Source organism: Diabrotica virgifera, chromosome 1 (assembly GCF_917563875.1).
Source record: "Diabrotica virgifera virgifera chromosome 1, PGI_DIABVI_V3a".
In the NCBI taxonomy this organism is placed as follows: Eukaryota; Metazoa; Arthropoda; class Insecta; order Coleoptera; family Chrysomelidae; genus Diabrotica; species Diabrotica virgifera.
In genome coordinates this window covers 286,857,222-286,876,749 of record NC_065443.1, presented here as the reverse complement: position 1 = coordinate 286,876,749, position 19,528 = coordinate 286,857,222, and the positions used below count along the sequence as shown (strand labels likewise).

The 19,528-nt window shown below is 30.5% G+C and overlaps 1 protein-coding gene across 1 annotated transcript in view; it reads right to left on the bottom strand.

The window, feature by feature from the left end:
* LOC114324303 (uncharacterized) overlaps window positions 1–19,528 on the bottom strand; it is a 64,924-nt gene that overhangs the window by 23,063 nt on the left and 22,333 nt on the right. The window contains exon 3 of the mRNA XM_028272109.2: window positions 13,579–13,770. Within this exon, the coding sequence (XP_028127910.1) occupies window positions 13,579–13,770 (192 nt within the window). The remainder of the gene's footprint in view (window positions 1–13,578; window positions 13,771–19,528) is intronic.

Here is a 19,528-nt window from a genome sequence, read left to right as displayed (position 1 = left end):
ATTTACCAGCGGCCCAGATAAACGGCGATATATTTTACACTATCTTTATGAATAACATTTTATTGCTATGTTGTATCAATCAGCACTACTCAACAAGCTTTCGTTTATTCGTTTTAATATTTTATTTTGATAGTAGGGAATATAATATATCCGATTAAAACAGTGAATTTATTACATGTTAATTATTTTTAATTTCTTGTGACGTATCTAATGTAGGTTTAGCCAGTAAATCAAAGGTATGCGTTTATAAGAGCATATTATTTGAAAAATAAGGAGTACCATAATGTGTCATAATTATAATCTCCTTTATACAGGCAAAAAGTTGTTTAGTATGTATTTTTTAAATCCACACAATCATTCATCTGTTAATGACAGTGTTATCGACAAAGTCGATCAATTTCAAACTTGTCATCATATTAGACTTTTGTTTATCGTTAAAAATCTGGTTGTGAATTGTATTTTTTTTTGTTGTTTAATATTTTAGCAAAATACATAATCAGCCAAGATCTTATTTAAAACATGCGAACAGTTTTTGGAATCACAATCAATGCAGTGTTTAACTTATGCTTGTTATTATAAAGATATGTAGAAATAAAATAGTCAGTGTAAGATATCTTTTATGCACCCGCTTATGATCAAATTAGATCTTTTCGAAAGTCATACCGCTACGACTACTAGGGACGTGTAAGATATTTTTAAAACGTTACTAGTTACAAGTACGGAACTACCGATTTTAAGTTGCCTGCTCAATTCAGTACAAAGATCAAATACATCAGTATTTTGGAATCAGTAACACTTACAACCGGTTTCAAAAGTAACCGTTACATATCCGCACTGATTTCGCCCGTCTCTATTCGCCACGTCGATGGCCAACTGTTGGGTTGGCTTGTGTTCAATATGCGGCACGCTAGAAAAATAAATGCACAGGTCACCCGTCTCGCCGGCGCAGGTTGTGTCTGGCTTAGGTTCAATTTACGCCGGGCCTATGTCTGACTGTCTCGGTCTCTCTATTGTATAGCCTGCAGCTGAGATCTCCGTTATATCGTCCTTTCGTGTGTAGGTGTCCTTTTATTGGAAAGTGTCCAGTTAAGAAACGTAGTGATTTTGAGCTGATTCCTGTTAATTTTGAACAGCTCTTCGAAAAAGGACATGGTTGAAGAACTTGCGAGATTTGTATGGTGTTGATACAAGCATGCTATTTAGGGTGGCTGTGAATAAAATTAAGATAGCTGTGATTGTAACTGACATTCTGAAAGGACATAGTACATGAAACACAAGACTAACACTTTTGCCACATAACATTACACTTTTTTTGGCGTAGTGTAATAGACTGATCAATTATTGATCATAAGCACATTCCACTACAATAAAAATAGAAAATTTATGTAATGGTCATTTATAAGTAGAGCCCGGGAAATATGCAAAATGCATATTAAGTGCATAATTGCATATTTTAGATAAATTGTATAAATGCATATGCATTTACTATGCATAACTGTTTGTGATAACTAGATGGACAACATGGTTAAATTGTTAATATGTGGATATTTTAAAAAACTGTTAATTAAACTAAAACTAATTTGGCACCTATCCAAACCAATTTTGTAAATACCTACTGCTGAATCAATTACTAAATTAGAAAAGCAAAAGATTTCATTAGACCAAAGTATTCAAATTACCAATTCATTAAATGATAAAATGAAACACCTTAAAAAAACCAACACAATGTACCTATCAAAAATTCTGCACGGTGTTAAAGAAAAATGAGGGATATCAAAAAATGATTCAAATAAAAATATTTTATTAAGGCCGGTGTTTTCACCTCCCGATAATAACTAGTTATTCGACGGTGAAAAACCGGGACTTACATGGGGTGTTGTGAATATTATTTCATTCATAGGAGATTCTGACCAATAGAAAGCTACAGAAATAAAATGAAAGTGATTATTTTTTGATGATTTTAACTTCCAATCGTGTAGTAAGATATTTGATCACGTGTTTAATTCTGCCCAATCAGATTAAAATTATACTGAGAATTATCTACTGTAGAAAATTACCGATAGAATTTTTTTAAGTAGATTGTTTCTGTTTAATGGCAACCAGTTTCCTAGTTTTGACAACTGTCACATTTAAGAAAATATCCATAATATACGTATTAAAAAATAATCTTACGAATATCACACGACAGTAAGAATAAATAAGAGAATAATGCTTCATTTTTACTCAAATTTGTTTTCATTGGGCAATAGCCACTCGAGCCCTGCGAGCTCTCGTGTCTATTGCCAGACAACAAATTTTCGAAAAACTGTCGCATTATTTTCAATTTATTCTCACTCTCTTGTGATATTATACCCGATAATTTTTGATAATATCCCATCGTCAAGTATATTACGTCAGATGCCCTTCGTTGCTACGAAAAAAATACATTCAGTGACATTAATGACAATTAATGTTTTAAAAATTATAAAAGTGATGACTTTCAACCGTCAAATATTTATAACAACTGTGTGTTAAATTGTACTAATTTGTACGTACATAAATAAATTACAATAAAATTTTGGTTTTGAACAGTTTTATTCATGAAATAATCGCAGCAAATTGCACTCGATCTCTAAAATTATTATCGAATTCTTGCCCTCGTGACACTTTTGACATAATTTGTCATAAAACTGTCAAAGTGTCACTCGGGAAAAATTCAATAATTTTAGAGCTCTTGTGCAATTACTCCTGATTATTTCATTTATAGGAGATTCTGACCAATAGAAAGCTACAGAAATCTGAATTAAATTGATAATTTTTGATAATTTCGAAGATGCCCTTCGTTGCTACAAAAAAATACATTCAGTGACATTAATGACAATTAATGTTTTAAAAATTATAAAAGTGATGACTTTCAACCGTCAAATATTACGTAAATAAATTACAATACAATTTGGGGTTTGGACAGTTTTATTCATGAAATAATCGCAACAAACTGCACTCGATCTCTAAAATTAATATAGAATTTTTGCCCTCGTGACACTTTGACATAATTTAAATTAAAATTAAAACTGTCAAAGTGTCACTCGGGAAAAATTCGATAATTTTAGAGCTCTTGTGCAATTACTACTGATAATTTAATTTTACAGTCAGGACCCACAATTATACCAAATTTTAAAGTTTGCTCCTTTAACGCAATTTGAAGTAGAGAGAAGTTTTTTCGCATATAAAAATATTATTTTCTGATAGACAGCACAGTCAATTAACGATTTTAGCATAAAATAAATTAAATACCTTAAATATAAGGACTACTGCGTTTTTTATTTATATGCAATAAATTCATAAAAGCATTCATTTTTTTGTGCATATTCGCATGCATATTTTAGAGTTTTGTAAATGCATATTTCCAGAGCTCTATTTATAAGTAATAGCTGAAACAATTAAATCAACTGCGTATTAATAAACACTTTGTTGACTGATAATCTTCATTCGTTTCGACAAATATGTACAGATAAACAAATGACTTTTGAATTGTGTTTTTGATAACGCTGATAACGTTATCAAATTGAATCAATTTTTTAAATAATTTTACGGCAGATATAGAATCTGTCTCATCTGCCTACTTATTGCTTTCTAATTGATTGATTCTTGACACCAATTACACATGATTTTTTGTTGAAATGCTGTTGCGAAATTGTGACCTTGGTAGTTGTTGGTGAAAAACAAATGAAAACAGAATAATATAAGTCAGTAAGAAATAATCTGGAGAATATTATAAATAATCATGACTTCAAGAACATATTGCGCAGTCGCATCGAAGAAAAATCATAATAATATAATATAGGCCAATCAAGTTAGGTTTTTACTAGACATAACGGAAAAGACGAGGTTTGACAGTTGAAATGTGTAGTATGAGATATTACAAAAAGACTACCATCTTTGGATTCATCAATTTTTTAGTGGAACATTTTTTAAATAAACAATCAAAACGTCAAACTTAGTTTTTTACTCATAACTTAAAAACTTGTTTATTTAGAAATATGACGTCCACAGGTAACTTTCTCAGAATAAAAAGATACATCGAATGAGATACGCTAAATAAAAATCGGTTAATAAACAAAAAAGTTATTGCAAAACGGATGCCAAAATCACTGTTTTTGAATATAGTTATATTAATAACAATTTGATTGTTTGTTAAAATACGTTTTAATATACCCAAAATTGAGGGCACTATGGTGTTTGAATGGTGTGCAAAAAATGGTCCAGATCTGTTAAATAGTTTTCGTAAAATTGAATTTGTTTATAAATTTTTTTTGAAAAACGAGCTAATTTCTGAGGCTGGTCCAGTTAATATGGCTGAATGTATCTCAATAATCCGGGGCTCATTTCCTTCGTTTAGATGTATACTAACAGCTTATGAAAAAAAAAGTAAAAAAAATTACATATACGTACACAAAATTATTTGTTAATAAATAGCAGTTTTTAAGCTTATAAACAATTAAAATAATTTCGTAGAAATTAGATCAAATTAAATGGCAATAAAGAATACGGAAAGCTGGTTAAAATACACAACTTTCAAAAACAATTTTTAGGTCCTACGACCCTTGGGGTCTGAGATAGCCCCATTTTTGAAAAAATCACTGTTACGTTAATTAACAACACTAAGAGCTGAAATTAACCAATCTTTTATAAGAAAAGTCAAAGTTTTTAACAAAGTTTTTAGTAAGCAACAATGTTAAAAATTGTTTAAATAGGAGTGTTATAAACACAGAGTATTTTGCGTTCCGACTAAAGTAAAAAATAGCGGGCGTAGTTGACTGACTGAATAGTGGGCGCGATTGGCGACCGGCATGCGGCAGCAACTATTAAAATTAAGTTATACTGACCCAGTGCCGGTTTAACCAAACTTCGGCCCCTGGGCGCTGGAGATTTAGGGGCCCCCTTCATTGCTATTCGTTGTCAGTTTTTTAACAAGAAAACAGATGCGTTAACTATGCAAATGAAATAACAAATAGAGCAAAGAAATCAAACAAGTAACAAGTTATACTACATGTGCGTTAGCCCTAATACTGGGACAAAGAGAACTTACAAGAGACACAAAAATAAAAATATATAACACAATAGTGATACCGACTGTGCTCTATGCAAGTGAAAACTGAAAAATTCTGTAAAAATATAAGAGCAAGATACATGCAACGGAGATGAGACATTTAAAAAGGATAGTTGTAAAGACAAAATGGGATAGATTAAGCAACGAGACTATTGGGAGAATGGACAACCAAGAACCAATAACGAATAAACTAACAAAGAGATAAATGAACTGGTATGGGCATTTGATGAGGATGCAGCCCAACCGAATTACAAGAAAAGTCTACGACGCAAAGAACATCGTAAAAAGAAAAAGAGGCAGAACAAGATAAAAATGGATATAACAAGTAGCAGATGCGGAAAAAATTAAAGAAAAATCACTCGTGGAATTTAAAATAATGGCAGAAAACAGGAAAGAATGGAAAATATGGGTGAATGGAAATTAAAATCTTTTTCTTCTTTGTGTGTCATGCTTGGTTTCAAGCGTTGGCTATCGTCGGATTAACAAGCTGATGAAATGTTTCTCGGTCGGCAGCTATATAAAACAATTCCTCGACCGTTCGGCCTGTCCATTGTCTAATGTTATGCAGCCAGGACAATTGTTTTCTTCCAACCCAGCGTTTTCGTTCGATTTTGCCCTGAATGATCAACCAGCGTAAGCGATATTATATGACCGAAGTAATTAACCTTTCTCATTTTTATGACGTTGATCAATTCTCGCTCTTTGTGCATGTTCTCCAGCACACGTTCGTTGGATATGTGTGCTGTCCATGGGATTCTGAGTATGCGACGGTAACACCACAACTCGAACGCTTCTAATTGGTTGAGATTCTTCACTTTTGTTGTCCAAGTTTCACATCCATAGAACAAAACGGACCAGAAGTAGCACTTCAATTTCAATACTCTTAGACGTGTGGTCAATGAAAGACTTCTACTGCACAATACAAATCAATGGAAATTAAAATAGCGATCCCAAATCCGACACCCTGATAGGGTAAAAGGAAGGGGAGAAAGAAAGAAATCAGTAAGGGTATCCACGTGTTAAAAATAAAATAAAATAAAATATTACTTCTTACCTCTCAATTTGTTTAGCAATTATATTAGTCACTTTCGCATTAAGACTTAACGCCCTATTATATCAATCCTAATAATAATTCTTGTAAACTATACAAGAAAAACTATACTGTAAACACTATCTTGTAAACTATACTGTAAACACAGACTATACATTAACTATTTAAAATATCGACCGAGAAAAACACCTGACTCGTCTGCACCTTATCATGATCTCTATAATAGTGTGTATTAGTGTGTGTTCTTCCGTGTCTGACAAAAATCCATTTAAAAAAATTGAACAAAATATTCTACAATTTCACTATTAGGTCGTTTTGAAACAGTAGTATGTATTGTTTCGGTGTTGGCGTTTTAGTGTAATGTATTATTTATCTATATATATATATATATATATATATATATATATATATATATATATATATATATATATATATATATATATATATATATATATATATTATAAATGATATTTATTGTATTATGTAGGTATAACATCTATTTGCCGCCGCTCGCTGTTATAACACAGTTTCTTTGTTTAGCTAATTGTCTATTTACTGTTGGCTGGGTGTGGCCACTGTATAATGCCAAATTGCAGTTTTTGCAATCTCTTTACTTTTGAATATTTAAAATGGTTTGTACCTATTGTTTGGGTATTGGCATTTTCGAGTATAATCTATTCTTTATCTATAAATTAAATTAAATATATATATTTTTGTCTTTCGTTTAATATCAAATTATAATCCTATTTTAAAATAACTTATTTTAAAGCCCAAAAGTGAGATAAATTACTATTTAAGCCCCACAATTCAAAATGAAATTATTAGTTTACTTGGAAGGTACTGCAGTTAGGGAAACAATTGTCTCAGAAACTGAAAAACTCCGTTTAAGCGATTATTTTGGATACAATTCGAGACATGGCCGAATCTGACAACTTCCTGTAGTTTTTGGAAAAAGGCCCCGCCATATCCATTGACACGGGCCCCCATGGGGCTAGGCTACGCCACTGTGTATAGACGTGAAGAGATGTAACAAGAGAGCATAGGCGCTTGCAGTGTATTAGCGTATCTGTGTATGATATTATTTTCGGAAAATATGTAGATTATTTAGCGATTTTATTTTTTTATAACTAAAAGGTACGGGTCCCTCCGGGGCCCGGGCCCCTGGGCGCCCGTCCCAAGCGCCCAGTGGATAAACCGGCACTGTACTGACCACAAAAATCCACTTTAAGGTGAATGACAAATTTTCGTCATTCCTTAGGTTTTCGAGGTCTCTGAATCCGAATATGGAGTTAATTTTTTTCTAGAATTAGTGGAACATGTTCAAAAATCAAATTTTATGCAAAAATGCGAAATATCAATTTTGATGATTTTTCAATTTTAACTCACTGTATTTTTGGTCGCTGTAAATATTTCCTTTTGAAAATTTTACTGTGTTATCTTCGAAGCATTTAGATAACAATGAGATTTGTCCAAAATGACTCAACACGTTAAAAGAGAAGTTGTTCATTTTTAAACATTTTGTCATCAGATTTCGTTAGGTTCATGTTTACTTAAAAAAGTTGAGTGACAAACTTTTTAGTTTATAATTTTAATTGACACAGAAATAAAATATACTCTATGAAGAAGTTCTCCAAAAAAATTTAATTTAAAATATGCAATAGGAAAAATGTTATGTGGCTTTATAGACGAGCGGCACACCCCAAAAAAGCTTATTTCTCGATGTACTGACACTAATTTTGGTCATACTTTATATTTTTGATGGTGCTCAAAACTAAAATTAGGGTTGTTTTGAATTTTACTTGGGGGAACATTATCAAAATCGCAACTTTACCCTAAAAATAAAAAAAAATCACGTTTTTTTGAGTTTAATTTGCTATAACTCTGTTCCATTGTAATATTTTTCTCTGATATTTTTATAGTATATATTTCTCACCTTTCTGAAGACAATGGGACCTGCTTCAATATTTCTGTCTTGCCATAAAGAAAGTTATAAATTGTTTGAAGTAAAAGGTGCAGATTCTTGAATTGCAAAGTTTAATCGCAAAAGTTGAGTAAAAAAATTTGAAATTTAGCTGTTTAATTAATTTTAAGTTAAAATCTAGAGTACAGAGAACAAAATTTTTTATAGAAAAAAATGGTGTAACTTTTAATTTTAAGAAAAACGTGATTTCATCTTTTTTTTTTTATTTTTTGGGTAAAATTGCAATTTTGACAATGTTTCCCCATCTAAAATTCAAAATAAAACTCATTTTCGTTTTCAGCACCATAAAAAGTATAAAGTAAGACCAAAATTAGCCATTCACCACACCGTGGTTGATATCTCGAGAAATGAGCGTTTTTTTTACCACTCGTCTATAAGGTCGCGTAACTTTTTTTCTGTTGCGTATTTTTACTTTGTGGCCTTTTTATTGTTATTTTTTAAATTTATTTATTTAAAATATAATTTTACTAAATAAATGTGCAACATAATAATATTCATAAAATTCAAGTTTCTACCAAAATATATAAATATAATATTAAGCTTCAAATCCGATATACTGTCAATGTTAAAAATGAGCTGCAACAGTCTAGCGCTAGCGAATGCTAGTCCGCGAATTTATTCTCATTCGGCTGCGCCCATCATTTTTTTTACTTTAGTCGGAACGCAAAATACTCTTTCTTTATAACAATACTGTTTAAACAATTTTTAACATTTTTTCTTGCAAAAACTTTGTTAAAAACTTTGACTTTTCTTATAAAAGATTGGTTAATTTCAGATCTTAGTGTTGTTAATTAACGTAACAGTGATTTTTTCAAAAAAAGGGGCTATCTCAGACCCCAAGGGTCGTAGGACCTAAAAATTTTTTTTAGAAGTTGTGTATTTTAACCAACTTTCAGTATTTTTTATTGCCATTTAATTTGATCTAATTTCTACGAAATTATTGTAATTGTTTATAAGCTTAAAAACTGCTATTTATTAACAAATAATTTTGTGTACGTACATGTAATTTTTTTTACTTTTTTTTTCATAGGGTATTAGTATACATCTTAACGAAGGAAATGAGTCCCTGATTATTGAGATACATTCAGCCATATTAACTGGACCATCCACAGAACTTAGCTCGTTTTTCAAAAAATTTTATAATCAAATTAAATTTTGCAAAAACTATTTAACAGATCTGGACCATTTTTTGCACACCATTCAAACACCATAATGCCCTCAAGTTTAGGTATATTTAAACATACTTTAATAAACAATAAAATTGTTATTAACAATATTCAACAACAGTGATTTTGTCGTCCGTTTTGCAATAACTTTTTTGTTTATTAACCGATTTTAATTTGGTGTATCTCATTCGATGTATCTTTTTTTTACTGAAAAAGTTACCTGTGGACGTCAAATTTCTAAATAAACAAGTTTTTAAGTTATGAGCAAAAAACTAAGTTTGACGTTTTGATTGTTTATTTAAAAAATGTTCCACTAAAAAATTGATGAATCCCAAGATGGTGGCCTTTTTATAATATCTCATACTACACATTTCAACTGTCAAACCTCGTATTTTCAATTATGTCAAAAAACGGCTTATTTTTTACTAACTTGATTGGTCTAATACGAATATCCTCTTCTCTAACTAATAGCTTATACCAGTATTGAAAACCTTTGATTAGCCTTTCCGTGACCGTGCGGGGTATTTTAGGTACCCCAGATGCGGTTTTGTTTTTATAACTTTTCAAAATATATTTTTTTCTCCCTCCATGTAATCTTAGAAAATTCATTACCAAATCGTTTTTTTTATAAAAAGTATTAGATATAACTTCAATTTTCTACTAAAATTGAAATTATAAGTACTTGGGGAACCTCCGTTACCCCGCACGGCCTACTGAGTATTGAAATCAAAGGGTCAGTTGACACCAGAAATTACAGAAAATCAGACAGAAAAACTAAAACATCATGTAGTACATTTAGAAAACCCATTTGCAGTATACATCGAGAAGATAGTAGACAATTTGTATGTCCTGACTGTAAAAATAATGAATAAGAGCAAATTCTAATAAAAGGCGAAAATAAAAAAGTGTACATTGTTTATTAATAAAAACAAATTATTTCAGTGACTAGTGCTTTACTGTATAACTTTCTAAACAATATTGTATAATTTAAATGATTTATTTAAATATTTTAGTAGGGTACCATAGTTACCCCACACGGCCTGAAGCGTAAGTTTTTGTAGCACGGTTCCGGAAAGGTAAAGCAATATACCTACATATTATAGTCTGGTCAGATTATCGGAGAATAGGCCATTTTTGGGAAAAGTTATTTACCAGCAATTTTATTGCTGGAATCAAATCTTATGATTGTATATATTATTAATATAGGTATGCAAAGTCCGCAAATAGTGTGCTACTTTTTTTATGAACAAAATGGCGCCCCCAAATCGTGTTCTTTAATTTTTGCTCTATAACTCCAAAGATTTTAACTTTACACCAAAAACACTCAAATGAAAATTCACCGTAATCTTTAATTTTCAACCAAAATTTTAGATTTACCCTATTCCACGAATATACGACTGTGTTGGATTATTTTGACAACGAATATTAAATTTTATTGTGCAAAATATGAAGAACGAAAATAAATTGCAAATTACATTCCTGTTTATTGGAAAAATTATTGGGCTAAAAATGGCTATCATTTAATTTCGTACTTATTATGTTGCACACTGAAATATTCGTTGTCGCGATAATCCAAAACAGTCGTATGCTGGTGGAATGAACCATAAGCAATTGTTTATCAATAATTAAATAACTTGGTAACATAAAGCTCTTTTCGTATATATTATAAATTCAGAAGCCGATGGAAATTGAATGAACAGTTTAGCAACAATTGAATTGTTAATTAAAAATTTACGGTCGCTATAATAACCACAATAATTATGATACATAAGAATAACTATGATTTTTGTATAAAAAGACACTGTGCCTATCTAATGTACTTTACAGATTTGAAATTGGACTATTTAAGCGGCCTCAAAAACATTTTAAAATTATAAACAATTTTTTGGCTTATAAACAAATAGGATATCTCGGGAAATATTAAATTAAATTAAATCATTAAAACGGTATTGGAAAAAAGCGGAAGGATGCTTCTTTTAAAAGAAAAAACGTTTAATTGTGGTACAACCTGGTTCCTGAGATACAACCGGTCAAATTTGACCGGGATTTACGGCAAAGATATAAATAATAGAATCATAATTTTTAAACCATCACCTTTTTATTTTGGTCCTCTTTCTCCACACCAATTTTCATATCTTTAAAATACTTATAACACACTATTAGTATGTTATTAGTATATTAGTATACAGTGCGTCCATAAAGTAACGCATAAATTCGTTATTTCGTAAACCGGCGACTTTGTATTATTATTGTTATTTCGAATAAACATTGATTTTCGCTTAAACGAAATGTTCAAACTGCCAATAGACAGGTGTGTGGCAGCTTTAACATTGAATTTAAGCGAAAAACAATATTTATTTGTCAAATAAATAAAATTTCCTGTTTTTTGTCAACAACAAAACGTATTTTGAATTAAATAAATTACATACATTCTTCTTTTTGTCTCAATTCTTTTAATTAAAAAAAAAATGTTTTTTTGAACACCTTGTATAAATAATTATGTTAATGTTTATATTAGTGAATAGAGAATTGAATACACTTTCAAATGAGCTATCACATGACCCCTATTCTCATTTAAAAAAATCATCGATTGCGTCATCACGCCCAGATGGATGACGTCACTAGTATGATATATATGTCAAAAAATCGGAATTTAAAAATAAAAATCGACCTGTTTCGGGATTTTTCCTTAATGTAGCTGGTTTACGAAATAATGAATTTATGCGTTACTTTATGGACGCACTGTATTATTATAATAAAAACTATCGATATTACAAGTGAAAATTGCCAAAAATAACAAAATTCCAATCATAAAATAGGCTGGAAAAAATGTAATCTCAAAGTTCAAAACATACGTTAAAAAATGCATTTTCTCGGCTTCCCATGGAACAATTTTCTTCATTCTTTTTTTGTTCCCAAGTAACTCGAGTAGAGCTATCTAACTGAAGCATTATTAAATGCCATAGTTGTTTTTATTTTGTTATAATAAATTAATTTATTTAATATAACAAAAATTTTTAATTTGTGTAAATAAAGGTTGTTTAAATAATTATACAGCTTTCAAATAAGAATATTTGTGTTTCTAACGTTAAAAGTGTACACTTTAGTAAGTTTATCTAAAAAAGTATACAACTGGAAAAATATGTAGTTTTCTTTTCCTATAAATAAATTAATCTGTTATAACAAAACAAAAGCAAATTTGACATTTAATAATGCGTTAGTTAGATGGCTCTACTCGAGGTACTTGGGAACAAAAAAATAATGAAGAAAATTGCTCCATGAGAAGCCGAGAAAATTCATTTTTTTTAACGTATACCGATTTTGAACTTTGAGATTACATTTTCTTCAACCTGATTTTTGATTGGAAATTTGCTATTTTTGTCAATTTTCACTCAAAATTATGTTGTGATTATTTTAAAGATATGAAAATTAATGTAAAGAAAGAGGATAAAAAAAAATTTTTTATTAAAACGTTACCAAAAATAATAAAAAAAAGAATATAAATCGTCCGGGATTTGAACCCGGGACCTCTCGATCTCCGGTCACACGCTCTCCCACTGAGCTCTATTCCCTTCGCTTTGACAGGTTACAAGATTTCTCATACATACTGACAAATTTAATAGACCAAGTTAAGTATACAAAAATACTTTAAATATACATACCTACTATTATTATAAAATATCTTATTCCCGAGGAAGACAAATCCAAAGACACAAAAATTATAATAAATAATAAATTTACTAAAAACACTAATATATCCTTTTAATGACTTATTTGCGCTGACAGCGCTGATACATACATATCTTGAAAGATTAGCAACGAACTACATACTGTCTGTGTGCTCATGCGCCCGGTATTATAAAATTTCACTCTCGATCGTAAAGAAGTATAACTTCAAAAATATTTTTTTATTAAAAATCTTTCCATTGGGTCAGCATTTGCTTGTAAGTCCCATATAATAAGTGATTAGGTGATACAAGATATAGTAATCAACCTTTGGTAAAAGACAGCAAAGCTAGTTTTACATCGTAATAAGACATTTATTTCATAAACTATGTTTGAGAAAAATTTTTGTTTTGTCATAAACTATGCACAGTTATATGAGACATAATTAAAGAGCGAAAGTTAAGTAGTAACGAATATTTTCTACAAGTTGTTATCACCAATGTTCTTATTTTTACTCTGAATCCTTCAAGGCAAGAAGTGATTCTATGTAACGTAATAACATACCTACTGGTATTATGCCCACGACACACACTGTATATTAAAAACATAACGGCACTAAACTTACTTTTGTTTTCCACTACCGTAAAGTGGTACCAGCTCCAGAACCACTACGTTGACGGCAGCTCCGAAGTTGATAGTAAGATCAGGAACCAAAACTGATATGTTCAGTTGTTGCGTGATGAGATTGGTTGATACGGCAGTGGATACTATCTTATGTATACCAGAGATAGCAATGTCTTTAATATCAATGGTTCCGCTGAAATAATGTTTATAATATTTTTAGTAGAAGTAATATAATAGATATAAAATAAAGAGTAAAATTTCCTATCTAATATACGCGTAGAGTTTTAAGTAAGAAGCGCTTCAATAATCAGGAAAACGACTTGCACCATGTCATAGCCACCTTTACTTTACAAGCCATGAAGAGAAAAAGGCAACGTCGCAATTGATTACGTCGGTAGTCTGACTTTCGGAGTACCGCTTTCGAAACTACGATTTTAAAGTACAAATTCTGGTAAAATTTTTAGTATTTTTTGAGTCGAACAATAAAATATTATTAATTAGAAGTTTGTACACAATAATATTAAAAGTAATTCCTTGTAAGTAACGTTTATTATACAAAAAAAAACCAATAACAAGAATATAAACTAATAAGTATTTTTCAAAAATTTAAACGCAGAATAAAAGATTACGTTAGGACCGAGGGCAGAAGGTCACTGAAAGCTTCTATGTTTATTTTAATAAGTTACAGGGGTGAAAAACTATGAAAATTTAGTGTGACTTTTAGTTTCAAATATGTCATTAAAAAAAACTTTTTATTCATTCTAAGAAACTTTCGGCCCTCGGTAATAAAGTAATCTTTCATTCTGCGTTTAAATTTTTTAAGAATACTTATTAGTTTTCTCAGGATTCGAAAAAAATGATTACATTTAAAATACACGCGTCAAAATTTTGCATTTTGTTCCCTTCCACTTAAAGTTTGTCGCACTTATTTAGAAACACCCTGAATTGATAAAGAACAAATCTAGTTGTTAAACATAAGCGAATTAATAAAAAAAAACAGAATGTTGAGAAAACCGGAGTCCATAGTTGGGTTTTAATTTCAGTATTTTATAAATGCCCGGTACACCATAAAAATTTAACTGGTTAGCAACAGTATTATTACAGCGGTATTGTAAAAGAATTAGGCTATAACATATTAAAAAAATCACTTACATCTGCCAACAGGTTTAGGAAATATAAGACATTAAAAATGACAAAATTTTTAAGTGGACGGATTTCTATATGCACGCAAGTTTATATAAAAATATACAGGGTGTCCCAGACTAATTTACCCACGCTATATCTCTTAAACGAATAGAGATTTTCGAATGGGACAAAAGGTGGTCTATTTACTTGTAATACACTTTAATATGGCGTGGAAAAAAATCATCCCGTAAATATTCATCCCTTAGTTACAACCCCTAACTTTAATTTTTTTAATAGCACCCTGTATATTTTTTATAGTTTTGGATGTGGTCTTTTATCGTCTATTTAACACATTTTTTGAAAATAAAATCGGTTCGTAGATAACCAAGGAAATATCAGTTTAGTTTGGTTAATTATGTGTCCCAGACTAATTTATCCAGGCTATATTTCTTAAACGAATAGAGATTTTCGAATGGGACAAAACTGATCTATTACATTTGTAATACACTTTAATATGGCGTAGAAAAAAATGGTCCCCTAAGAATTCATCCCTTAGTTACAACCCCTAACATGATTTTTTTTTAAATAGCACCCTGTAAGTTAGGGATGAATACTTAGGGGATGAATTTTTTCTACGCCATATGAAAGTGTATTACAAATGGAATAGAACAGTTTTTACCCCATTCAAAAATCTCTATTCGTTTAAGAAATAATATAGCCTGGAAAAATTAGTCTGGGACACACAATTAACAAAAATAAATTGATAGTTTCTTGGTTATTTACAAACCGATTTTATTTTCAAAAAATGTGTTAAATAGACGATAAAAGACGACATTCAAAACTATAAAAAAATATACAGGGTGCTATTAAAAAAATTAATGTTAGGGGTTGTAACTAAGGGATGAGTATTTAGGGATGATTTTTTTCTACGCCATATTAAAGTGTATTACAAGTAGAATAGACCACTTTTTGTCCCATTCGAAAATCATTATTCGTTAAAGAGATATAGCGTGGGTAAATTAGTCTGGGACACCCTGTATATTATATTAAACTAAAATCATCTTAATAACATACCTTTTAATGTTCTTTATAATTTGGAGCACGAAATATTGTAAAATATTTCAGTTTCTCTGTAAATACAGTGAAAATTATGTAAAAACAAATGAGATCTGTCAACGTAGAATGAAGTAAACACTTCTGTTGTATATAGGTATATTATAAATTTATTAAAAAATTTTAAAATTCATCCACAAGGGAGTGGTTGTACAAAACGTTTTCGGTCAAACTGACCATCCTCAGTGTAAACCTGGAAATAAGTGAACCACTTAGATTGAAATGCAAAAGGGTGAAATTTTGACAGTTAAAAAAGAAAATGTGGTTACTTACGTCCAGTGTACAAGTAATTGAAACTAGCCACTTGAATAGGTGTAAAACCTCAAAATAACATTATTGCTACATTATGAGCTGTATAGTAATCGACAATAAGTCGATGTCTTAAGATTAAAAATGTATCACATGTGGATGTATGTCATCCTTGCTCGGAATTAGCACAAGGTTGTGATCAGGTGAGAGGTTAACAACCAACTGATTAGACAGATTGGTGCCTGAAAATTCATGACAAGATGTCAAAGAAGATAGGTGGATTTCTCAAATGTCAACCGAAAAATTTTTGACAATGTGCATTAATATTTAACTTAATTATTCAATTGTGAATATGCAACTATTAAATTTGTTTGATATGAATTCTAAATTGTAAATAAAGGTTAATAAGCTATAATGATATATTCATTAGTGCACCGTAAACAAAAGCAAAATTCTACTCATATGCTGTGACGTCATAGACTGTTTGTCTACTGTATAGGACTGATAATAATTATATTAATTTGAGCAAAGTTATAATGAATGAATATTATTGAAAATTATATAGAAAATTTTTAAAATTTTTTTATCAAAATATGATATTTTAATAGAGTAGCAGCTGTAGAATTGGAAGTAATGCCAATAGTGAATGGTCGGTTGCATATGTTTCAGGGAACCAACGAATATAATGAGAAAATACCAATCTATAGATCTGTAATGTGAATTATTGGAGGTATTAAAGGAAATGATATTAAAAAAGGGAAGTGGAATTGAAAAAATGTATGTACATATCTTAATCAAGAAATCTTCTCTAAAAATATTTTGTTATGACTGAATGTAAAGAGTTTGTCCCATATAGAACTATTGAAAATCTAAATTTAGAAAAATTATTAAAAAGGTGATAAGGTAAGTTGCCTATGTTCAGTGGACAAATAAATGAAATATAATTACTGTTTTGAAATTAAATTGTGTGAATTGTTAAATGGATAAAGACTGATATTAAATTAGGAAAACTGCGCTGAAAGAAATGTACATGTTTTGATCAAAGAAGAAAATTAATTTTGATTGTAAGCTCTAAATGTAAAAAGAATATGTCACATATTAAACTATTGAAATTCTAGATTGAATATTGTATTGACCAAAGTTGATATTAAGTAAATTTATTAAATGTTGATAGCTGAGATTTATTTTTTATTTTAATCTAAATGAAAAATAGAGTGAATCAATTAAAATGTTGGAAATTCAACAAAATTTTTGGTTATTGTCTATATTAGAATGTCATATCCGAAAAGATCAAGGGTTCCATGGTGTGATTTTGATATAATGAGAAAATGATTTTGTTAAGTGAAAATAATTAAAGAATGAGATGGAAGAGATAGAGTCTTGACAGGAGCACAGAGTGAAAGAAACTGGAAGTACTAAAAGAATATTTGATTAGGTATAATGTTTGGGTTTTTTGTTTATTTTGGGTTTGTCGTGGTATGTATAGGAAAGAAGGCCAATGTGAAGGTGAATAAAAATATAGAATTATGGAAATAATTGTCTATGAATGGGGGTGAAATCACGGTTAAGAGAAAGTTGACGGTTAACACAGTTTGGACTTGTCCTTGCGTCCCTGACAATCTCTAAATCCTCATATAGGTCTAAACGAAGGGTATTCTTATCTTGGATGTTATGAATCAAAGTCACACCATCTGGGATGTTAAGGTGGTGTTTGTTGACTTTGAGATGGTGAGAGAAAGCTGATGTATTGTCACGTTTAGTGTGCTCTGCTGCTCTAGTAGACAGTGATCTATAGGTTCTTCCTACATAAGAGGCATCACAATCGGAACAAGATAATCTGTAAACACCACTACGATTCATAAAGTTGATTGGATCTTTAGTGTTAGATAATGTTTTGTTGAGAGTGTTATTGACTTTAAATGATATGTGGACATTGTCCGAAGAACAGAGAATGTGTTTGATCTTCTCAGATATGACAGTATTATGAAAAGGTAGGGACCTATAGATTGGTGTGATGACTGGGTTTGAATTGTAAGCTAGTTGCTGAAGACGATTGGATTCTCTTTTCCGGATGAGCTTGTCGATTATATTAGGGTTGTAATCATTGTTGACTGCTATTTGTTTGATTATATTAAGTTCCTTGTTAAATTCAGCTGTAGATAGAGGTAGTGTATGTAGTCTATGGATGAAACTCCTAAAAGCAGAATATTTATGAGACAGTGGGTGGTTGGATGAAGAATGGATAACATGATCAGTTTGAGTAGGCTTGCGGTAAATACCAAAGTTGAACTGGTTGTTGAGTCTGGTAATGGAAAGGTCTAAAAAATTAATGGCATTAGATGATTCTAGTTCCATAGTAAATTTGATATTGGGATGGATTTGATTGATTTTGAATAAAAGGTGATTAGCTGAGTCTTGCTGACCATCCACAAAAACGAGACAATCATCTACGTAACGGAACCAATGTAGAACTTCAGGATTTTTCATGATATAATTGGATTCTAAATGATCCATAAAAACATCAGCTAGAAAGGGGGATAAGCAGCTACCCATTGCTAAACCATCTGGTTGTTTATAGAAATTATTGTTAAAAATAAAGAAATCTTGTGATAGACAAATTTGTAGAATATCTATTATCGAAGAAATGATATGGGGTTGAATAACCTTATTGATTAGGAGAGTTTTTACCAGACTAATTGTTTCATTTTTGGGTACTGAAGTAAATAGGTTGCTAACATCAAAAGAAAGCATAGTAATGTTTGGATTCAGATTGATGAGTTGAAGTTTTTCAACCAATTGGTAAGTGTTAGAAACTGAAAATTGAGGAGTGAAGTTAATTAAGTTTTTTATTGTTTTTAATAGAAATTTAGATAAGATAGAAACTGGAGTATTAATGAAGCTAACAACGGGGCGTATAGGCATGTCAACTTTGTGTATTTTTGGCAAACCATACAACCTTGGAACTAAAGGGTTGCTAGGAATTTTGCTGTATGGAGCATCAAATTCAGTGAAAAAATCAGAAAATTGTTTGATGTTGTCTTTAAGTTTAGTGATAAATCTTTTTGTAGGATCTACTGTTATAGAAGTAAAATGGTTGCTCTCTAAGAAAGATGTGACTTTGTTGTTATATAAGTCACGTTCAAGGATGACAAGACAGTTACCTTTGTCTGCTTTACTGAAAATTAATTGATGGTTTGTAATTTTTTGTTTAATTGATTTTAATGACTTAAGAAAAGAGTTGGCTTTTTTGGAAGAAAGACTATGTGAGAAAGAAGAGTTATTGGAAGAATCAATTTTAGTTTTGAATTTGTTGAGAAAGCGGTAACAAGAGTTTCTGATAGATGTTCTGTCTGAAAGGGTTACGGAGAGATTTTCGATAACTATGTCTGTCTCGATAGAAAGGTTCTCTATATCTTTGATTGAAAAATCTTTGGGGACTGAGTGTTTAAGACCGTAGTTGAGCA